The 24,756-nt window shown below is 47.0% G+C and overlaps 1 protein-coding gene across 1 annotated transcript in view; it reads right to left on the bottom strand.

Moving 5' to 3' along the window:
• Positions 1–22,354, bottom strand: part of ELMO3 (engulfment and cell motility 3) — a 37,686-nt gene extending 15,332 nt beyond the window's left edge. Inside the window, exons 1-8 of the mRNA XM_073666658.1 lie at positions 22,204–22,354; positions 21,989–22,067; positions 21,870–21,920; positions 21,676–21,798; positions 19,482–19,610; positions 9,941–10,045; positions 9,724–9,832; positions 1,658–1,794 (exon numbers count right to left, since the gene is read on the bottom strand). Coding sequence (XP_073522759.1) covers positions 1,658–1,794; positions 9,724–9,832; positions 9,941–10,045; positions 19,482–19,610; positions 21,676–21,798; positions 21,870–21,920; positions 21,989–22,067; positions 22,204–22,328 — 858 coding nt within the window. The 5' untranslated portion in view covers positions 22,329–22,354. The remainder of the gene's footprint in view (positions 1–1,657; positions 1,795–9,723; positions 9,833–9,940; positions 10,046–19,481; positions 19,611–21,675; positions 21,799–21,869; positions 21,921–21,988; positions 22,068–22,203) is intronic.
• Positions 22,355–24,756: the final 2,402 nt, after the last annotated feature.

Genomic DNA, 24,756 nt, shown 5'->3' on the forward strand with positions numbered 1-24,756 from the left:
GAGAAAGAAGAGATAACAAAGTATAAACCAGGAGAAGAGGAGGTCATTACAGAGAGGAAACCAGGAGAACAGGAGGTAATTACAGAGAGGAAACCAGGAGAGGAAGAAGAGATAACAAAGTGGAAACCAGGAGAAGAGGAGGTCATTACAGAGAGGAAACCAGGAGAGGAAGAAGTGATATGAAAGTGGAAACCAGGAGAAGAGCAGGTCATTACAGAGAGGAAACCAGGAGAACAGGAGGTATTTACAGAGAGGAAACCAGGAGAGGAAGAAGTGATATGAAAGTGGAAACCAGGAGAAGAGAAGGTCATTACAGAGAGGGAACCAGGAGAAGAGGAGGTAATTACAAAGAGGAAACTAAGAGAACAGGAGGTCATTACAGAGAGGAAACCAGGAGAGGAAGAAGTGATATGAAAGTGGAAACCAGGAGAAGAGGAGGTCATTACAGAGAGGAAACCAGGAGAACAGGAGGTAATTACAGAGAGGAAACCAGGAAAGGAAGAAGAGATAACAAAGTATAAACCAGGAGAAGAGGGGGTCATTACAGAGAGGAAACCAGGAGAACAGGAGGTATTTATAGAGAGGAAACCAAGAGAGGAAGAAGAGATAACAAAGTATAAACCAGGAGAAGAGGAGGTCATTACAGAGAGGAAATCAGGAGAACAGGAGGCCATTACAGAGAGGAAACCAGGAGAGGAAGAAGAGATAACAAAGTGGAAACCAGGAGAAGAGGAGGTCATTACAGAGAGGAAACCAGGAGAGGAAGAAGTGATATGAAAGTGGAAACCAGGAGAAGAGCAGGTCATTACAGAGAGGAAACCAGGAGAACAGGAGGTCATTACAGAGAGGAAACCAGGAGAGGAAGAAGTGATATGAAAGTGGAAACCAAGAGAAGAGGAGGTAATTACAAAGAGGAAACCAGGAGAACAGGAGGTCATTACAGAGAGGAAACCAGGAGAGGAAGAAGAGATATGAAAGTGGAAACCAGGAGAAGAGGAGGTCATTACAGAGAGGAAACCAGGAGAGGAAGAAGAGATATGAAAGTGGAAACCAGGAGAAGAGAAGGTCATTACAGAGAGGAAACCAGGAGAACAGGAGGTAATTACAGAGAGGAAACCAGGAGAGGAAGAAGAGATAACAAAGTATAAACCAGGAGAAGAGAAGGTCATTACAGAGAGGAAACCAGGAGAAGATATCATTGTATAAAGGAAATGAGACGAGGAGGTCAATACAGAGAAGAAATCAGAAGAAGAGGTCATTGTACAGAGGAAACCAGGATAAGAAAACATCATTACAGAAAGGAAACCAGGAGAAGAGGACATCATTACACAGAGGATGCCAAGAAGATAATTTCAGTATATCATGTCATGTTTTTGTTAGGCTATGGCAGTATCTCAGGCAAGACACTTAGCCAAAAATATTTGTGTAACTTGTTTCTTGATAATTGCAGACTTGTGATTTGAACGTAAAATAAAACCCCATGATCTTTATATTGCAGAACATATGCAGCCATTGAGCCCTATGTGGTTAACGTGGAGGGTCAGTTCACACTGGGACATGTAGTTTTTATATATGTATCCAGACTCTGCTGTGGCCATTAAGCATTACATGAACGGCGTACCCCCAGTATGACAGATCACCTATCCAGGTACGGCACCTTGTCAAAGTCCTCCTGGGCGGCTCTCATCTCCTTCCACGTCTTATTGAGCAGCTGAATGCAGACACAGAAGAGCTCCTGGAGGAAGTGGTCTTGTGCGTAGAACAGAGTTAGGAAATCTTGCCCGGTCTCCGAGGCTGAAATGTCATAAAAAGAAACGTGTCAGTGTCAGTGTGTCAGTATCAGTGTGTCAGTGTCAGTGTGTCAGTGTCAGTGTGTCAGTGTCAGTGTCAGTGTCAGTGTGCACCTGAGTCCAGGAGGCGGCTGCTGCATTGTGGGTCAAGAATACAGTTTAAGGGGTTTTCCAGTTGACTCCTTTTACTAATTTATATAGATGGTAATAATCTGATTACCAATCTTCTGCTGCTGTGCTGACATACCCTAATCTGCCAGTCTCGTGCCATGTCAGCAGATAACTGCTGCAGCCAATCACTGGTGGTAGTGGTAACGCCACCGCGCTCACAAATGTAGCCACTGATTGTAGCACCCACATGTCACTGGACCCGGGAAACATGTTGGGACGGAGGCAGCAGGGAATTGCTCCGATTAATGATTTCACGATTTGACACTTGTTCGATCGGCAGTTGCAGTTCTATCAACTTTATCAAAACAACAAGTGCAGAATGCTGACCCCTTCTCCATTACAGTAACGGACGACCCGGGGGTCCTCATTACACTGAATGCTTCTGTTATTTCTCATAGGGTCAATAATTCATTTAACTCTTCATGTTTATTCTCTGAAAGGTTTCTTGATGTGACGTCACTATTCTGACGCCGATAGAGTAGGAATCCATCTCCTTTATTGTTAGGAAAAGATACAGGAAGCGCCGCAGCGCCGCTTTCACCGCTATCATGTCAGGGTCTTCATCAGGCTGGTTTGGTGTTACAATCCCCACATATTTAAACCCTCTATCCCCCAATCAAATCTTGCTATAATCAATTAACCATGTAGGCCCTGTGTATATTAAACATTGTTCTTCCCTATATTCATTCATTAAATACAGAAGTGTCAGGTTTGACAATTGCTGAAATGTTACAGAATGTCACAGGAACTTAAATAAGAAAAAGCGCACCCAACACCAATGGGTTAAACATTTGTGCCTATGTCCAGACTTTCTCCACCGTGTAAAGCTCCTTTGTGCTGGGAAGGCTGTAATGGCCGAGTATACCGTAAGCTGCTGACTGCAGAGTCTCTGTCCATTTCTTCATACACAACGTCCGTGCAATCGTATTACTGTTCATGGAGGGTGTTAAGGGTCCGGGTGGTGGAACCTCTGTGCTGCGGTGCAAGGAGGGACCAGAGGGGCGTAACTAGGTATCAACTCCGGCTGACCAAGGTCCCATGGCGGCTCACTCGACTCCGTGAACCAGGGAGGGACCGGGCAGGTGGACCAGGTGCCACTCTGGGACCGACCTTGTATGAGAGCAGGTGACTCCCACGGGTCAGAAGGCAGGGACTGACCGGTACAGCGGATGAGCACGGCAGGAAGGCTGATGGGTGGTCCGGATGGATAAGCAGGCTGGTTCGGCAGATAGCCAGACGGGTGCTTCCAGGTAAGCAGGCTGGCAGGCACGGCAGGTAACAGTCAGATGCTTCCAGGTAAGCAGGCTGGGGGGCAGGACTGTAGACAGACTGGCAGGCAGAACCGTAGACAGACTGGCGGGCAGGACTGTAGACAGACTGACGGGCTGGACTGTAGACAGATTGGCGGGCTGGACTGACAGGCAGCGGGACCTGAGGGCTGAAGCAAGTGTTAGCACACGGAACAACAACCTTGCACAGGCACCTCCATATTCGAGGAGGTGCCTTATAAAGGGGAAGTCCTCCGGCCATTGGCCGGGGACTCAATAGGAAGGCGCGCACGGCCCCTTTAAGCACAGGGCCCGGGAAGCTGGGCGCGGTGCGCGCCACAGAAGCAGGGGAGCGGGAGGGCGCCGGACCTGGACCGCGGCGGTGAGGGGAACGGCGTCTCTGCCCAGCAGGAGGCAGAGACGCCGATGCTACAGAGGCATTTGATATTTCTGTAGGCAGGTGACCGGATGCAACGCGCACACAGGAAAAGAGGTGGAAGTAACCAATGAAACTATTTCCCTGAGATGGCGGGAATTGTGATAACTACAGCAACGACAAATAATGCTAATCAGGATAATTACAGCATGAAATATACAATAACCGATGTACAATGAATGCTCAGGTTCACTTTAGCTCTATAACAGTCTCTTGCTATATGTCCTTATAACTTCTGACAAAGGGAATAATACTGGTACTAGAGAAAGTCACTGTATTATCTCTTCTCCTAACAAAAGCCCTAGCTAGGATCACCGCTTCTTGCCACTAGGCCACAAGTCTTCCTGACCAAGTCTAGAAAGGCTCGCTGGGCCGCCCTCGCTTCAACAGGCCACCGCCCTGTCTGATGTACTAGCCCAGACCGACCCTTGTACCGTACACTGTTGCTGGAAGCAACGGCCTGGCTCACTCGCGCCTCCTGTTGATCACTGTGGGCATCCACCCCCAAGCGGACTCTCCTCATGGACTTTCAGTGCTGGACCGACGGCTGATGTCTCTGGTACTCGGTGGGATGAGGGCCAGACTTTGGCTCTTGGCTGGAGTAGTCTGGACTCCAGGTCTTCGGGCCTTGACCGGCATCATCTCCTGGTGTAGATCGGGTCTTTGGGTCTTGACCGGAGTCATCTTGGTTCCAAAACTTGCTTGACACCTTTTGCCATGGCCTGTCACCGCAGCCTCAGCGTCTCCTTGATGTATGTCCTGCCTGTTCCTTTACTTGGTACCAAAACTCCTCTAACTTTGGTGCGCTGGCCTTTTATATTGAGTAACAGCGTCATCAAGGTCACCTGACCCAGTGCTCCATTTAAACTCTTCCTCCCTGAAACCCTCTCTCTTCTGGTTGGTTCCACAGGGTCTCATTTGGACAGCATTAATTAATTTATTTATTTTACTCACTTCTATAGCGCCATTAATTTCATAACGCTTTACATACATTATCGGCACTGTCCCCATTGGGGCTCACAATCTGCATTCCCTATCAGTCTTTGGAGTGTGGGAGGAAACAGGAGAACCCAAAGAAAACCCACGGGGAGAACATACAGACTCCTGTTAGATGTTGTCCTTGGTGGGATTTGAACCCAGGACCCCAGCGCTGTTGGTTCTAGGACATTTAAAGAAACTAAGAGCAGATATAGCCTTATTGCAGGAAACACATTTGAAAATGAGGATATACCGTACAGACCAAAAGTTTGGACACACCTTCTCATTTAAAGATTTTTCTGTATTTTGGTTCAGTATGCCTTCAATTTTGAATAAATCCCCAACAATGTCACCAGCAAAGCCCCCCCCACACCATCACACCTCCTCCTCCATGCTTCACGGTGGGAACCAGACATGTAGAGTCCATCCGTTCACCTTTTCTGCGTCGCACAAAGACACGGTGGTTGGAACCAAAGATCTCAAATTTGGACTCATCAGACCAAAGCACAGATTTCCACTGGTCTAATGTCCATTCCTTGTGTTCTTTAGCCCAAACAAGTCTCTTTTGCTTGTCGCCTGTCCATAGCAGTGGTTTCCTAGCAGCTATTTTACCATGAAGGCCTGCTGCACAAAGTCTCCTCTTAACAGTTGTTGTAGAGATGTGTCTGCTGCTAGAACTCTCTGTGGCATTGACCTGGTCTCTAATCTGAGCTGCTGTTAACCTGCGATTTCTGAGGCTGGTGACTCGGATAAACTTATCCTCAGAAGCAGAGGTGACTCTTGGTCTTCCTTTCCTGGGGCGGTCCTCATGTGAGCCAGTTTCTTTGTAGCGCTTGATGGTTTTTGCAACTGCACTTGGGGACACTTTCAAAGTTTTCCCAATTTTTCGCACTGACTGACCTTCATTTCTTAAAGTAATGATGGCCACTCGTTTTTCTTTACTTAGCTGCTTTTTTCTTGCCATAATACAAATTCTAACAGTCTATTCATTAGGACTATCAGCTGTGTATCCACCAGACTTCTGCACAACACAGCTGATGGTCCCAACCCCATTTATAAGGCAAGAAATCCCACTTATTAAACCTCACAGGGCCCTCCTGTGAAGTGAAAACCATTTCCGGTGACTACCTCTTGAAGCTCATCAAGAGAATGCCAGGAGTGTGCAAAGCAGTCATCAAAGCAAAAGGTGGCTACTGTGAAGACCCTAGAATATAAGACATATTTTCAGTGGTTTCACACTTTTTTGGTAAGTATATAATTCCACATGTGTTAATTCATAGTTTTGATGTCTTCAGTGTGAATGTACAATTTTCATAGTCATGAAAATACAGAAAAATCTTTAAATGAGAAGGTGTGTCCAAACTTTTGGTCTGTACTGTATTTAGGATGAAAAGTTATGGGTGGGGGAGGTGTACGGTTCAGAAGGAGAGGGAAGGAAGTGTTAATATTGCTACATAAAAATTTACCTTACACGATCAAACAACTAGACAGAGATGAAGACGGAAGATACATTACGTTAGAACTTGAAGGTAATGAGGAGGAAATCTGCGTATTTAATATATATTCTCCTAATTCTGATCAAAAGCCCTTCTTTGAAAAACTCGATGTTAAATTGCTCCAAAACAGAGTGCGGAAAATTCTAGTAGGAGGAGACGTGAATAACACCAACTCCAGAAAGGAAGATAGGAGGAATGTAGGAGAGAAAAGGAAAAAGTGGTGGGAAAGCAACTCATGTAGCAGCATTAAGAGAAGACGGGAACTTGTCAGATCTCTGGAGAATGGAGTCACCTAATGAAAGGGAATTGACACATTTTTCCCATCCTCCCCGAGCCTGGTCCAGCATTGATCATTTGCTGGTAAGCAGGGAGCGAATAGATAGGTGTAAAGAGGCTAGAATTGAAGAAATGGTAATCTCGGACAATGGGACTGTCTACTTGAATATATTAGAGCAATTCCCCAAAGACCGACCCGTGGAGGTTTCCATCGTTTCTCCTTAGAGATCAACAATTTAAACTGGTAATGCAGAAATGGTGGGAGGAATACTCCTATGTTAACTTTGTAGACGATATAAAATCACAAGTTTGAGAGAAGAAACGAAAATAAATTTGATGGATACACTGCTTTTTGCTGGAGTAGGCACACAGAATGTATCCACATTATATAGAGGTCTGAAAGCAGGGTTGGACTGGCCCACCAGAGAACCGGAGAATCCTCCTGTGGGCCCTGGCTTCTCCTTCAGAAGAGTTCATAGTGCAAACCTTGCAGCAGCTATGGGGCTCTTGAGCGGGGGAGATAGGTGGACCCTCAGAATCAAATCCTCTGGTGGGCCCAATGTTCTTCAGTCTGACACTGTCTGAAAGTAATGTGTGGGACTAGAGATAATTCACAACTATGTAAAGCCTGGGGAATCAAACAGAAGGAGAGGAAGAGGGAAAAACATTGGCAGGAAGTTCAGAAGAAGATTGCGACCAAGGTCTGGAGAGATGCCATGTATAGGATTAAGCGTAGCACTATACTAGCATTTCAAATACAACCAGCAAGTAAAATGAGCGACCGCCTGACGCAGGGCCCGATATGCTCGGATCTGTTCCATGGATTGTGGAGCTGCCCGAAAATACAAGCAGCTTGGAATTGCTAGACAATATGGCTATCGGAAATGTTGCACCCATTACCTTTTCTTTTCCATATCTGTTCGGGGAAGAGAGATGGGGATATACAACAGAGAAAGGGAACAAGGAAAATCTGGTTCCTTTGTTCCACTCAATATGTTTGATAACAAGAAGAAGCATATTACGGTTCTGGTTAAGTGAGTACACCCCAAACCGGAAAGTTCTAATAAGTCAATTGAGAGGGTTGTTTCATCTGGAATGGTTAGAAGCCGAACGTGACAAAGACAAAAGTATAAGAAAACTTCTGATAAAATGAAGAACTTATGGAAATGATGAAGCCACTCGAGCCGACCAGTTGGTACTTATTAGACGACATAGGGGGAACGCTGGGAAAACGAAAGGAATATGAGCTTCGGAAGTCGGCCGGATGTTCGTCCATAGCTGGGAGACAAAGTAGGGTTATTAAAAAGAAAGTGTTTCACAAAGGTAAAGGAAGGATAGTATCGATGTCAATTCTGATTCTAGCTTTTGTTTTATCTGCATGTGGGGAGGGGTGGGATCATTTGGGGCTGAGTTATTACATATATTTGTTGATATGACCATACATATTAAATGGGAAACCGTTGGGGAAATCTGACATGGAGAAGGACCTGGGTGTCTTGGTTAACATCAAATTAAATTGGAGTGCCCAGTGTCAGGCAGCAGCTGCGAAGGCAAATAGAGTCATGGCATGCATCAGAAGAGGAATAGGGGCATATGATGAGAACATTGTTCTTCCTCTGTATAAAGCGCTGGTAAGGCCGCACTTAGAATATTGTGCACAGTTCTGGGCTCCGGTGCTCAGGAAAGACATATTGGAGATAGAGAGGGTACAAAGGAGGGTGACTAAGGTAATAAAGGGAATGGAGGGACTAGAATACCCAGAGAGGTTGTCAAAATTAGGCCTATTTACGTTGGAAAAGAGAAGGCTTAGGGGAGACCTCATAAACATGTATAAATACATCAGGGGGCAGTACAGAGATCTCTCCCATGACCTGTTTATACCAAGGATGGTGACAAAGACGAGGGGGCACACTATGCGTCTGGAGGAAAGGAGGTTCCTGCACCAGCATAGAAGGGGATTCTTTACGGTCAGAGCCGTGAGACTCTGGAACTCTCTGGGAGAGGAAGTGGTGATGTCCAACTCACTTAACGAGTTCAAGAGAGGCCTGGACGCCTTTCTTGAGAACAATAAAATTACATCTTATGCTTAGTGATAGTTAATTAATCCAGGGATTTAATCTGACTGCCAGATTGGAGTCGGGAAGTGAATTTTTCCTCAATGATGTAAATTGGCCTATACCGCATGGGTTTTTTTTTGCCTTCCCCTGGATCAACGCTGCGGAATAGCTGCAGTGCACAAGAAATAGGCTGAACTGGATGGACGCTTGTCTTTTTTCGGCCTTATAAACTATGTAACTATGTAACTATATACAACTAGAAGACAATTGGAAATGAAAACCAAAGTGACAGAAAAACTTTATTATATGTTTATACAAGTTAAAAAAAATATATATATTGTTAAAAAAAAGAATGTAGTTGCATTGTCCTTAAGGGGAATCTGTCAGTGGGATCAACCCTCCTAAACCGTCTATATGGGCACGCAGGCCATAAAATGGTGCATGAAATGATACCTTCAGATCTGTGATTCGGTCTCTTATTCCAGAGAATTTCACGTTTATCTTATATGCAAATGAGCTGTTAGGATCTATGGGTCAAACATAGATTTCCCTGAGAATCTGCCTCCAGAGCTTGTTGTAAATGAAAGGTGTATTACTAGTGTGAGTCATGTAATGACTGACAGTCTGCTCTCCTGATCTGCATGTCTCACATTGCTAATGCCTCTTTTCATTTACAATAAGCTCTAGAGGCGGAGTCTCAGGGAGATCTATGTCTGGCCCATAGATCTTAACAGCTCATTTACATATTAAGAACAATGTGGATTTCTCTGGAAACCAACATCAGATCCCAGATGATTTTATTCAGCTTTCTCTGGCATGTGGCCCATATAGCCGCTCAGGAGGGTGGTTCCTACTGACAAGATTCCCGTTAATGCTGTGTAGTATGCTGATAAGACAAGATTATTACAGAAGGAGAACTATGAAGATGGATGGTCTTACCGGCTTCTCCAACTTGTAGGATCTCACAGAGGATCAAGGTTATTACATAAGGAGAACTATGAAGATGGATGGTCTTATCGGCTTCTCCAACTTGTAGGATCTCACAGAGGATCAAGGTTATTACATAAGGAGAACTATGAAGATGGATGGTCTTACCGGCTTCTCCAACTTGTAGGATCTCACAGAGGATCAAGGTTATTACAGAAGGAGAACTATGAAGATGGATGGTCTTACCGGCTTCTCCAACTTGTAGGATCTCACAGAGGATCAAGATTATTACAGAAGGAGAACTATGAAGATGGATGGTCTTACCAGCTTCTCCAACTTGTAGGATCTCACAGAGGATCAAGGTTAGGTGAATGCTGCTTCGGGCAAATGGACAGATGTGTTTGTCTTCTCGGCTGCTATTTTCAAGCACAAACTATAGAAAATTCAACAAGATGTAGTTAGTAGCTGATGTCAAAGTATTACTACAGATGGACGAGCAGGTGCTGGCGGACCACTGACCTGTCTGATCAGAATTACTCACCCGACTGTATGCACTTGGCCAACGTGTGGAGAAATACACCATATTGTCAAGAGCCAAAAGTCCAGGAGGAGCATGACCAAGGTCCTGCCAGGGGCTGCCATTATTCTGAGCGAGAGGTAAGAAATGTTGCATTTTCAGAGAAACGTTTCATATCCCACCCATGACGATATCACACAGGTCCATAGTGACCCATTCGTGACCTTAAAATCTGGAATCTACATTGAGAAGAAAAAATAAATGAATCTGTGGAATGATGATGATGATGAAATACTGTTCTTAGTATTAACCCAAAGATGCAGACAGGGAAAAGCTGCTAAAGCCCTTCCCAAACTGCGGACTTGTCAGCGGAGCAAACCTCATGGCTGTGCGGCATGATACCTATGCTATTCCGAGATAAAGTGTCAGGCAAAATGTATTTTTGTCCAAGTTTTAAAAATGAGAGATGTCCTAAATTTCCACCCCCTGTCCATTTGTAAGACATAGGACTCACTGTAGCTTCCCCCAACCCTCAGGAATTTTTATGACGCCATAAAACCTCAGCCCAGAGCAAGTATACTGGTATACCCTGGATTTTTCCCTCCAATTCTATTGTTTAGCTGGACAAACGTTTAATGTTGATTTTAATAATGCACATGATGGTCACAAACACAGGGACCACATTTTTGGGATGTTCACCTTTTTCCCATTATAATAGTATATCTTGCATAACTGAGAAACGACCGGGAACTGGGGAAATGGATTCTGAGCTTCTGAGCATCATTGAGATTTCATATTTGATATCAATCTTCATGAATAGTGGTGACGGCAAACATGATGTCTCCTTCTTGGATGTGGGACCCCCCCCACACCAAGATTTGAAATCTGAAGGTGTTTTAGGTCTTCTGCAGCTGGGTGGGTTCACAAAACCGAGCCCCCGTGTGAGGTAAACACCATGGGTGTCTCCTAAGGTTTTGGCCCTTTGCTAAAAACCAGAACGGCCATTTTCCAAGTCATTCTTCTCAGGGACGTCAGACGCATGCACACCACGCTGCGTAGAAGAATCACCTCTAATTCCTGGGGAGCCGTCCCCCCCACAGAATCTGAGACCATCACCACGTGGCACAGGTTTTGCTATTACTTATCCCTTTTATTTTAATAACTGTTTATGCATATATGTACATTGTCTCTTTTATAATATCTTGTATATATTTTGCAAACACTGGCCCCCTTTTGGGAGTAAATCATTATTATTTACCAGTTTCGTTCTTCTTGTCCTATGTCGAGCAAACACGTTCCTCACCCGCTAATTCACGTTACCTACCAGGTACCCGATCCACCTGTTAAGCGATCGGTGGTGGCAGTATACCAGTATTTATGTGATATTTTGGTTTGAGGGTGGCTGGTCGGAGGTATATATACGTTCCTGCAAGGAACTGGTGGTATATATACGTCCTGTCACATCACGTGCCACAATAGTCGACATAAAATAGAGCAGCTGCACCCGTGCTTATCCTCGGTCAATACCGTGTTTGACCAGCAGGATAAGGGGGCGCTAGAGGGCTGCAAAGTCTGACCCAAAAGTGGGTGTTGTTTCTTGACAAATTGGTGGCAAGCGGTGGGATCATAGGACATTAGTGATCTGGTTTGAGCAATCATTGCTCCCACTAAAAACTTGCACAAAAGTTTTGGAAGATCGAACTCAGTGTTTATTAGATCTGAGACATTACTGTATGTGTAGCAGTTGCCCCTACCTTTCTCTTGTTTTTCTATCCTATCTTTTATTTGGCAATAATGGCTACACGTAGAGAGTCCTGGTATCACCAGCAGACGAAGGACACTCTCACTGCTCTCTGTGAGCTGAGGCAGATTGACCCCACGGGCAAAACCAAGGTCCAAATGATTGCTGAACTGTTACAAGGTGCTGCAGAGCCTGTCCGACAGCAGAGCCCTGATGATGGGGCGGCCAGTCAAGGCCCGGATGGCGCTGCTGCAAGGGTGCCACCTGTGATTGCCAGCCATACCCGCAACCAGGGTAGTGTGGACCCCCACCTGCAGATGGCCTTGGAGCAGCTCGCCGCAGACGATCGTGATGGACGACTGCAGCTGATCCTGAGATTCCAGGAGCAAGCAGAGCAATAGGCCCAACCGGAGCGACAAGCCCAAGCTCACCGAGAGGCAGCTGAGCGACAAGCCCAAGCTGACCGAGAGGCTGCTGAGCGACAAGCTGACCGACAACACCAGCTGGAGCTAGCCCGGATTCAGAAGGAGTCGCCCTCTACGCAGACCCGTGAGTCCAACAGTGCCAGCTGCTTTAAACCTCGTCCTGAGCACTTTCCTGTGATGGAAAAGGATGGGGACTTGGACACATTTCTGTGAGGCTTTGAAAAGGCCTGCAGACAGTATCAGCTTCCCACAGACCAGTGGGCAAAATATTTAACCCCAGGACTCCGAGGAAAAGCTTTGGAGGTGTTTGCTTCCCTCCCTCGAGAGCAAGATGGAGACTATGAGGCCGTCAAGCAGGCCCTGATAAAAAATATCATCTGACTCCAGAGGTTTACCGGAAAAAGTTCAGAGCCCTCCAACGTGGACCACATGACACCGACAGCGATGTGATAGACGGGCTCCGAACCAACTTTGAGCAGTGGATCCAAGGACTGTCAGCGACCACCTTTGAGCAGCTAAAGGATCTGATGGTGAAAGACCAGTTCCTGCATCGGTGTCCGACTGAGGTACGGCAGTTCGTGATGGATCGGGAGCCACCAGATGCCAATAAAGCAGCGCAGATCGCAGACACCTACGAGGCTAACCGGAGATCGGAGGTGCGGAAGCCGGTCGTCACCAGCTGGAAAGGGGGTAAGCCGTCAACCACCATCCCTGCCCCTGCCAGCCGACCTTCCGGAGGCCTTTTCCCCGTTACCAAGGCCCTGCCTGCATCTGATGCCCGCAGGTGTTATTTCTGCAACCAGACTGGTCATCTCAGCGCCACTTGCCCAGAGAAGCAGAGGAAGAACCCCCCATCCAAGGCCCCTGGGCCTAATGCATCAGTTCTTTTGGTGGGTGGGCCAGTTGGGAGGGCCTGTGAAAACTTGCAGTCTGTCATGGTGGGGGACACTCTCACTGTAGGCCTCAAGGACACTGGGGCCAAACGAACCCTCATCCGACCCGAACTGGTGTCCACTGAAGAACTTATTCCAGGAAAGACCCTGACTGTCACCGGGATTGGGGGCGTCCGATGCCCCTTGCCCATGGCCCGGGTTTTTATTGATTGGGGTGCGGGGAGTGGGGTGAAGGAAGTGGGAGTATCGGAAAATCTACCTGCAAATGTTTTGTTGGGAACTGATTTGGGGAGGATGTTTGCTTATTATGTCCCTGACCCCCCTCCTCGATCTGATACGGTTGGTAAGGGTAATGCTGATACTGAGAATGTCAATGCTTTACCTGATGATGATGATGATGATGATGTTATTGTACTGGAAGGTACAGGAGAACTCAGCCATGTCACACTGCGGGGTGATATTGCTGAGGATCCCCTAGCAGGAACAAGTGTCAGTGCTAAGGGTAATGGGGAGAGGCACGAGGACCATGAAGCAGGTGGTGCTGTGCCAGCGACCAGTGTCACAACAGAAGGTGACCTGGCTGATGGTAGCTGCCCCATACGTAGCACTGTGCCTGAGGATGGGGAAGTACAGTCATGGCCAAAAGTTTTGAGAATGACACCAAAATTATATTTTCCCATGATCTGCTGGCCTCTGGTTTTTATTAGTGTTTGTCTGATGTTTATATCACATACAGAAATATAATTGCAATCATATTATGAGGACCAATAGGTTATATTGACAGTTAGAATGAGTTAATGCAGCAAGTCAATATTTGCAGTGTTGCCCCTTCTTCTTCAAGACCTCTGTAATTCTCCCTGGCATGCTCTCAATCAACTTTTGGACCAAATCCTGACTGATAGCAGTCCATTCTTGCATAATCAATGCTTGCATTTTGCCAGAATTTGTTGGTTTTTGTTTGTCCACCCGTCTCTTGATGATTGACCACAAGTTCTCAATGAGATTAAGATCTGGGGAGTTTCCAGGCCATGGACCCAAAATCTCTATGTTTTGTTCCATGAGCCATTTAGTTATCACCTTTGCTTTATGGCAAGGTGCTCCATCATGCTGGAAAAGGCATTGTTGGGCGCCAAACTGCTCTTGGACGGTTGGGAGAAGTTGCTCTTGGAGGACATTCTGGTACCATTCTTTATTCATGGCTGTGTTTTTAGGCAAGACTGTGAGTGAGCCGATTCCCTTGGCTGAGAAGCAACCCCACACATGAATGGTTTCAGGATGCTTTACAGTTGGCATGAGACAAGACTGGTGGTAGCGCTCACCTCTTCTTCTCCGAATAAGCTGTTTTCCAGATGTCTCAAACAATCGAAAAGGGGATTCATCAGAGAAAATGACTTTGCCCCAGTCCTCAGCAATCCACTCCCTGTACCTTATGCAGAATATCAGTCGGTCCCTGATGTTTTTTCTGGAGAGAAGTGGCTTCTTTGCTGCCCTCCTTGAAACCAGCCCTTGCTCAAAGAGTCTCCGCCTCACAGTGCGTGCAGAAGCACTCACACCAGCCTGCTGCCATTCCTGAGCAAGCTCGGCACTGCTGGTAGTCCGATCCCGCAGCTGAAACAGTTTTAAGATACGGTCCTGGCGCTTGCTGGTCTTTCTTGGCGCCCTGGAGCCTTTTTGACAACAATGGAAGCTCTCTCCTTGAAGTTCTTGATGATGCGATAGATTGTTGACTGAGGTGCAATCTTTGTAGCTGCGATACTCTTCCCTGTTAGGCCATTTTTGTGCAGTGTAATGATGGCTGCACGTGTTTCTTTAGAGATAACCATGGTTAACTGAAGAGAAACAATGATACCAAGGACCAGCCTCCTTTTAAAGTGTCCAGTGATGTCATTCTTACTTAATCATGACTGATTGATCGCCAGCCCTGTCCTCATCAACACCCACACCTGTGTTAATGGATCAATCACTAAAACGATGTTAGCTGCTCCTTTTAAGGCAGGACTGCAATGATGTTGAAATGTGTTTTGGGGGTTAAAGTTCATTTTCTGGGAAAATATTGACTTTGCAAGTACAGTAATTGCTGTTAAGCTGATCACTCTTTGACATTCAGGAGTATATGCAAATTGCCATTACAAAAAAATGAAGCAGTAAACTTTGGAAAAATTACTATTTGTCTCATTCTCAATACTTTTGGCCATGACTGTAGTACTCATAGCCGCACAGGCTGAAGGGACGGTGTTATTCCCTGGGGAGACGGCCTATATAGCCGCTGTTACCCGCAGTCAGAGTGCCCAGAACGCAAGTAATGCCCAGCCTTCTGGACCCTCCTCGGACAGAGGAATAACAGAATCAGGTATGGACCCAGAGCCGGTCCCAGAGGGTCCCAGTGAGGACGTGGCCTTAACCTCACTTCTGGCTTCCTCCAGCCAGGAGTTTCAGGCAGCTCTGCACTGAGATGCTAGCATAGAGACGTTAAGGAGCCTCACTGAGAAGCCCACCTCAGAGTCGGATAAGGAGAGGGTATTCTGGACCAAGGGAGGTTGTACCGGGAGACAGTTCCCTGTACACCCCAACAGGAGTGGCTGAGGGAAAGACAGCTGGTCGTCCCCTACCAATTCAGGGATGAGTTGTTGCGGATCGCCCATGAAATTCCACTCGCTGGACACTTGGGGGTCAGCAAAACCAAGGCCCGGCTGTCTCACCACTTTTATTTGCCCAAAATGAGGACAGATGTGGTGAACTACTGTCGCTCCTGTACCACGTGTCAAAGAGTGGGAAAGTCAGGGCCGGCTCCGAAAGCCCCCCTGATCTCTTTGCCAGTGATAGAGGAGCCTTTCCAGAGGATTGCTGTGGACATTGTGGGACCACTGGCCATACCCAGCAGCTCTGGAAAACGTTTCATCCTTACCGTGGTAGACTATGCTACCCGGTATCCGGAGGCAGTAGCCCTGTCCTCAATTAGGGCGGATAAGGTGGCGGACGCCCTCTTGGCCATCTTTTCGCGAGTAGGATTTCCCAGGGAGATGCTTACCAACCAGGGGACCCAGTTCAATGCACGCTTAATGGAGGCCCTATGTAAGAAAATGCAGGTGCAGCATTTGGTATCGAGCGTGTATCACCCACAGACCAATGGTTTGTGTGAGCGATTCAACGGTACCCTCAAACAGATGTTAAAAATAGTGGTTGAGACCCAGGGACGCGACTGGGAGCGTTACCTCCCACACCTGCTATTTGCTTACAGAGAGGTTCCACAGGTCTCAACGGGGTTCTCCCCCTTTGAGCTCCTGTATGGCAGGTGTGTCCGAGGACCCCTTGGGTTGATAAGGGAATTCTGGGAAGAAGAGCCGAGCTCCCCAGGAGTGTCCATCGTGGAGTATGTCATGCGCTTCCGTGACAAGATGCAGACCTTGACGCAGTTGGTGCATGACAACATGGCGCAAGCCCAGGCTGACCAGAAGCATTGGTACGACCAGAAGGCCCGTACATCATTCACCAACAGCTCAACCCGGTCACCTACATGATCACACTTGACAACGAGCGGGGTAGGCGTTTCACGTTAATATGATGAAGGCTCATCAAGAACGTGGAACCTGCGTCCTACCGGTCTGCAACCTGCCCGATGATGGGGAGGATGACCCCCTCTTGAACATGCTCACCCAAACGAAGGCCAGCGAGTCCCTAGAGGATGTAGAGATAAGCGCCTTGCTATCCGCAGACCAGAGGTCTCAGATGCGAGCAGTGCTGAAACCCTTCCAAGCAGTGTTCACCAACATGCCTGGCAGGACTGAGGCGGCGGTCCATGAAGTGGACACCGGGAATCATGCCCCACTCCGGCGGACAGCCTATCGAATCTCCGATGAGGTGCAGCATGTCATGCGCCAGGAGGTCGAGGAGATGCTGAAGTTGGGGGTGATTAAGCGGTCCAAAAGCATGTGGGCCTCACCTGTAGTCCTGGTGCCAAAGAAGGACCGGACCACCCGGTTCTGTGTGGACTACAGGGGGCTCAACGCTATCACCGCCTCTGACGCACAACCAATGCCACGCATTGAGGAGCTGCTGGAGCAGTTAGCCAGTGCGAGCTATCTCTCCATTATGGATTTGAGTCGGGGATATTGGAAGATTCCCTTGAGCCCCGGGGCCCAGGAGAAGTCCGCCTTTATCACCCATTTCGGATTGTATGAATCCGCGGTCATGCCTTTCGGCATGAAAAATGCCCCTGCCATTTTCCAGCGAATGGTCAACCACCTGCTCCAGGGACTGGAGAGGTACGCAGTGGCGTACCTGGATGATATTGCCGTCTTCAATCCCACCTGGGAGGATCACCTCGAGCATCTACAGCAGGTGCTCGGGCGCATTCACCAGGCGGGCTTGACCATTAAGCCAGGAAAGTGCCAGATGGGCATGAACGAGGTCCACTACCTGGGGCACCGGGTAGGTGGGGGTACTCTGAAGCCAGAGCCTGGGAAAGTGGACGCTATCGTGTCCTGGCCCACCCCCAGGACCAAGAAGCAGGTGCAGTCCTTCTTGGGCACCGCAGGGTACAATAGACGCTTTGTATGAGACTATAGTAGCCTTGCGAAGCCCTTGACAGACCTCACCAGGAGGAGCCTACCCCATTCCGTCAAATGGACGGATGAATGCGAGGTGGCCTTTCGGGCTTTGAAGACTGCCTTGAGCAGATCTCCTGTGCTAAAGGCGGTCGACGGCACAAGGCCCCTCTTCGTACAGACCGACGCCAGTGAGTTTGGCCTCGGTGCTGTACTCAGCCAGGTCGACTCGGGGCACCAAGAACACCCCGTGTTGTACCTAAGTCGGAAACTGCTGCCGAGGGAAGTTGCCTATTCCACCATAGAGAAGGAGTGCCTGTCCATTGTATGGGCCCTCAACCGTTTACAGCCTTACTTGTACGGGCGCCCCTTCACTGTCGTGACTGACCACAACCCCCTGAGTTGGCTGCACACCATGTCCGGTGTCAACGGAGGGTTGTTACACTGGAGCCTCACCCTCCAGCACCCTCCAGCAGTACGACTTTACCGTTCAACACCGCAAAGGCAGCGAGCATGGCAATGCCAATGGGTTGTCCCAGCAAGGGGAGCCTCCCGAGATACGCTTGGAGGAGTACCAGAAGGTCCTACCTCCATAGCGCAGTCTAAAAGGGGGAGGTGTCAGGCAAAATGTATTTTTGTCCGAGTTTTAAAAATGAGAGATGTCCTAAATTTCCACCCCCCTGTCCATTTGTAAGACATAGGACTCACTGTAGCTTCCCCCAACCCTCAGGAATTTTTATGACGCCATAAAACCTCAGCCCAGAGCAAGTATACTGGTATACCCTGGATTTTTCCCTCCAATTCTATTGTTTAGCTGGACAAACGTTTAATGTCAATTTTATAATGCACAGGAATGTCACAAACACTGGGACCACATTTTTGGAATGCTCACCTTTTTCCCATTATAATAGTATATCTTGCATAACTGAGAAACGACCGGGAACTGGGGAAATGGATTCTGAGCTTCTGAGCATCATAGAGATTTCATATTTGATATCAATCTTCATGAATAGTGGTGACGGCAAACATGATGTCTCCTTCTTGGATGTGGGACCCGCCCACACCAAGATATGAAATCAGAAGGTGTTTTAGGTCTTCTGCAGCTGGGTGGGTTCACAAAACCGAGCCCCCGTGTGAGGTAAACACCATGGGTGTCTCCTAAGGTTTTGGCCCTTTGTTAAAAACCAGAACGGCCATTTTCCAAGTCATTCTTCTCAGGGACGTCAGACGCATGCACACCACGCTGCGTAGAAGAATCACCTCTAATTTCCGGGGAGCTGTCCCCCCCACAGAATCTGAGACCATCACCTTGTGAAGCAGGTTTTTCTATTACTTATCCCTTTTATTTTAATAACTGTTTATGCATATATGTAAATTGTCTGTTTTATAATATCTTGTATATATTTTGCAAACACTGCCCCCCTTTTGGGAGTAAATCATTATTATTTACCAGTTTCGTTCTTCTTGTCCTATGTCGAGCAAGCACGTTCCTCACCCGCTAATTCACGTTACCTACCAGGTACCCGATCCACCTGTTAAGCGATCGGTGGTGGCAGTATACCAGTATTTATGTGATATTGTGGTTTTGAGGATGGCTGGTCGGAGGTATATATACGTTCCTGCAAGGAACTGGTGGTATATATACGTCCAGTCACATCACGTCGACATAAAATAGAGCAGCTGCACCCGTGCTTATTCTCGGTCACTACCGTGTTTGACCAGCAGGATAAGGGGGCGCCAGAGGGCTGCAAAGTCTGACCCAAAAGTGGGTGTTGTTTCTTGACAAAGGAACGAGAAGCATCTGTCCTGAAATTGTATTAAGCTTAAGCTGCAATTTCCAAGACAGAATATTCTGGAAAGCATCAATGACTTGGATTGTAAATACAACATGAGAAGAATAAAGTAATGAATGGAATTCAGCAAAGGAAGTGGCTTTTAGGGTTCTGCAGAGAAATAACTCACCGTAAAACCTAGTTTGCGGAATTCCTTAGCACAGAGGGAGCGGCGTCGCTCTGATGTCATATGACCGCCTTCTTCAACTTCATTTGGAAAAGCCACCAGTCGTAGGTTTTGGAGTTGCTGTCGCTGTTCCTAAAAGTATGAAGATGAAATGTGAGTGCATATGTGTCAGGGACAACACCGAAGGTATCATACAATATCCCACCGCTGCCACCAATTTCCCAGAGATTCACACACACAGACGATCCCAATTACTCAGTACCTAGTTATCGGCAAGCGAGCAGTGAGCGTATGGCGTACACACCTCCAAATTCCAATGCATGGAATATGTGTATACGCCCACGTACGATCACTGCTAACTTCACACTAACCCAATTAATATTATTCGGTGCCACCACCGATCAGTTTTAAAATACAATACAGGCCTGATCGAACGCCTGCTTTCTGGTAGTATATATGGTTACATCATCTGTCCTGTCTACCTGAGGAAGGTAGCTTCTGCTATCGAAATGCGTTGTGGCGTTAGAGAGTGTATTAAACAATAAAAGGTTTGTGTGTTATAACCTTAATCCCCTGTCTAGTTGTTCTAGCGCTTCCCTAACACTGCTCAATTCTTTCTTTCTTGATCATCTGTCCTGAGAGAGTCAGGAGACAAGTTTGCCCATCCTGCCGATATCAGCAGGTTTGGCTGACTTTCGTGTAAAGTGTATGGGGGCCGTAAGGGTCAAAGAAACTAAAGCTTCCATTCACATTAAATCTCATTTGCCAGGTGCATATCCAAACACTAAGAGTATGTGCAAATAGCGTTTTTTTTTTCCTGAGTGTTTTTGGAGCAGATCAGCTCCGAAAAAAAAAACACCTGAAAAATTGCTTAAAAAATGCTTGACAGCATTTCTATTGAAAAATGACTTACTGTTCTGACATTCAGGCTTTTGATAAGTTTTTTTTAATTATCTTCAGTTATCAAAACTGCCAAGCATTTAAAAGAAGTGCCTGATCATTCTTCAGGCATTTACCACTGTCAGGATGCTACATACTTTACAATAGAAGTCAGCGGGAAGGCTACAAAAATGTCACAAAGACACCTAGAAGTTTTCTGACTATTTTTGAGATGTTTTCATGTGATAAAACGCTAATGTTTATTCATTGCTTAATAGACTGAAAAACCTTAGAAAATCACCCCCAAAATAAATGGATTGAAAACCGGAAGAAAAGCAGCAACAAAAGCTTTAGAGAAAACGTCCCAGGAAAACGCTACTTACCAAAACATTGAAGAAAAATGTGCTGGGGTATGGTGTGACAAATTCATGAAGTGGCGCTGGCCTCCTAAAAACTTATTTTGGGCGGTCCATCTGCCAGAATCTGACTTCTATACTTTGTAAGTTACACAATAATGGTCCCACACCTGGACCGTGAGGACACCACTTATAAAAAGGGACAATATGGCCACTCTCCAAAGATGTCCTTCAGCCAAAATGTGGTGGTTGTGAGTGATTAGGAGACAGCACCACTTGTGTCCATAGAGCAGGGTTAGGGAACCTCAGGCCTGAGGACCATTTACGGCTCTCAATGACCTTTTCTCCGGCCCCCGGGCAGATTCCTGGGGACCACAGTGCTTGGGACGGTAGGTATATTTTGACAGCCACCGGCCTTTTAATTTCTTCTTGTTCATTACTGAATGCTGAGGAGCGTGCAGTGAGACATATCGTCCTGACGCCAGGGCCAGCATCAGGACTTACTTTGTAGGTGAAGTTAGCATGCACTTTGTACCGCCCCCGAAGGATGGTATAAACACTCAAATAGCCCTTAGCAGAAAAAAGGTTCCTCACCCCTGCCATAGAGGATGGACGGTATGTGGACGCAATCAATACTTCTCCATGGCTGCCCTCTAAGGGTGATTGTATAGAGACCAGCGAGTTCAGCTCCTGGAGGACTCGGGCAAAGGGCACATGGTCCTGGAGATGTCTACACACATGTATGAACATTTGGGGGGATATTTGACTATTACTGACTTGTACTTGTTATCATTAGATGTGAGCAATTAAAACTATTTAGGATTTTCTTTTGTAGCACGATTTTCATGACTAGATGTAGACTACTTTCTGAATCTGGGATGGATCCTGTCCCACATTGGTGCCTCAAGGGTGAAATTTGGCTTTAGAAGCAGACACTTAGAAAGATGTGAGCATTGTCTTACAGCGTCATTGGGATCCATGGCGATTCTCATCCGCCCGTCCAGTAGGCCGAGGCTAAGACACTGCAGCACATACAGGTAGTGACGCATTTCATCCCCAAGTTGTGGCCAGCCGTGGATAATGCTCTGTAAGACATAACACGGGTGTCTGGGCCTGTAGCCGACACATGGAGACCTTCCATGTCTGGATGGCTCACCTTATGGATAAACTGCCTCATGTTCTTCTTCCACAGATATTCCAGCATTTCCTGATGAAGGATTCAGCAGTTTACAGGCAATGACAAGAACAAGACCATACACCCAACCAGCATCTTACCGCTCTGTCTCGTCCACCAACCGTCTGTAGTAAGGCCACAAGGAGCGCCATCACCTTAATCTGTGTCTCCTGATCGGGTCTACAAGAGAGTAGAAAATCCTGAGTCTAACAGCCAGTCTGCAGCCCAGAAAGGAGTCTGCATCATGTGCTAGAAATACTGCTCTCTAATCCACCAAACTTCTACAACCCTCATAATTATCAGAATAAGAACGTACAGCTGCAGAAGGATGAGCAGTCTGTCCAGAGGGACCTCCTGTCTGACCATGGCCCCCAGGGTGGTGTTACTCTGAACCACACTCTCCAGGATGATCAGAGCCAACCTGGTGATCTCCAGAAGCATCAGATTCAGGTTCACAAAGGTCACAACCTGACAAAAAGAAATGAAGATTTGTAGATGAGACGCCAACATGTCACTGGGATTAGGGGAGAAACCAACATGTCACAGGGATTAGGGGAGACACCATCATGTCACAGGGATTAGAGGAGACACCAACATGTCACAGGGATTAGAGGAGACACCAACATGTCACAGGGATTATGGGAGACACCAACATGTCACAGGGATTAGAGGAGACACCAACATGTCACAAGCATTAAGGGAGACACCAACATGTCACAGGGATTAGAGGAGACACCATCATGTCACAGGGATTAGAGGAGACACCAACATGTCACAGGGATTAGGGGAGACACAAACATGTCACAGGGATTAGAGGAGACACCAACATGTCACAGGGATTAGAGGAGACACCAACATGTCACAGGGATTAGAGGAGACACCAACATGTCACAGGGATTAGGGGAGACACCAACATGTCACAGGGATTAAAGGAGACACCAACATGTCACAAGCATTAGGGGAGACACCAACATGTCACAGGGATTAGAGGAGACACCATCATGTCACAGGGATTAGAGGAGACACCAACATGTCACAGGGATTAGGGGAGACACCAACATGTCACAGGGATTAGAGGAGACACCAACATGTCACAAGCATTAAGGGAGACACCAACATGTCACAGGGATTAGAGGAGACACCATCATGTCACAGGGATTAGAGGAGACACCAACATGTCACAGGGATTAGGGGAGACACCAACATGTCACAGGGATTAGAGGAGACACCAACATGTCACAAGCATTAAGGGAGACACCAACATGTCACAGGGATTAGAGGAGACACCATCATGTCACAGGGATTAGAGGAGACACCAACATGTCACAGGGATTAGGGGAGACACAAACATGTCACAGGGATTAGAGGAGACACCAACATGTCACAGGGATTAGAGGAGACACCAACATGTCACAGGGATTAGGGGAGACACCAACATGTCACAGGGATTAGAGGAGACACCAACATGTCACAGGGATTAGGGGAGACACCAACATGTCACAGGGATTAGGGGAGACACCAACATGTCACAGGGATTAGAGGAGACACCATCATGTCACAGGGATTAGAGGAGACACCAGCATGTCACAGGGATTAGGGGAGACACCAACATGTCACAGGGATTAGAGGAGACACCAACATGTCACAGGGATTAGAGGAGACACCATCATGTCACTGGGATTAGAGGTGACACCAACATGTCACTGGGAATAGAGAAGACACCAACGTGTCACTGGGATTAGAGGAGACACCAACATGTCACAGGGATTAGAGGAGACACCAACATGTCACTGGGAATAGAGAAGACACCAACATGTCACTGGGATTAGAGGAGACACCAACATGTCACTGGGAATAGAGGAGACACCATCATGTCACTGGGATTAGAGGAGACACCAACATGTCACTGGGATTAGAGGAAACACCAACTTGTCACAGGGATTAGAGGAGGCACCATCATGTCACTGGGATTAGAGGAGACACCAACATGTCACTGGGAATAGAGGAGACACCATCATGTCACTGGGGATTAGAGGAGACACCAACATGTCACTGGGAATAGAGAAGACACCAACATGTCACTGGGAATAGAGAAGACACCAACATGTCACTGGGAATAGAGAAGACACCATCATGTCACTGGGAATAGAGAAGACACCAACATGTCACTGGGAATAGAGAAGACACCAACATGTCACTGGGATTAGAGGAGACACCATCATGTCACTGGGATTAGAGGAGACGTATATATTATTTTGTATATATTTTGGTATTTCCTGATACAAGGCCATTTATAGAGGATGGTGTAATATAATAGCTGAGGGAACATAATACACGTGTAATAACATGAGAAGACGCATTATCAGAGCATTTGCAGTGTGTAGATAAAACTTGGACACAGTGATTTCCACAGGTGACAGGGCAGATGTCCCGGGGGTCATCCAGTTCTGTCCAGGTGCAGACTAGCATATCCTCAGATTTGGACACTGTTCCAGGTCTTTCTGAGCAGGGGCAGATACACTGAATCCTTGATGTCGCCCCCCAGAAAAAAGTTGAAGGGCGTTAGACCTGAACATTGTGGGGCTGGTGCAACATTGGGGAACCTACCTGAGATAACGTATCACTGACACAGTGCAGTCTATATCCGAGGATATGCTGGTATGTGGCTGGACAGCACTGGACGATCCCCAGGACATCTACCAGGGTCGGACCGGGCCAGCAGAGCACCAGAGGATGGGTATGTTTGGAGCAGAGATACTTTGGCTGAAGTCTGGAGCATCACTTAAGATAGTGCTCACATCTACACTGAGTTTTGCAGTACTTACTTAATAATACTCTCTGTGCCACCTTAAAGGGAATCTGTCCCCCC

Source organism: Phyllobates terribilis, unplaced genomic scaffold, assembly GCF_046119375.1.
Source record: "Phyllobates terribilis strain yellow unplaced genomic scaffold, ASM4611937v1 Scaffold_358__1_contigs__length_1942743, whole genome shotgun sequence".
NCBI classification, from domain to species: domain Eukaryota; kingdom Metazoa; phylum Chordata; class Amphibia; order Anura; family Dendrobatidae; genus Phyllobates; species Phyllobates terribilis.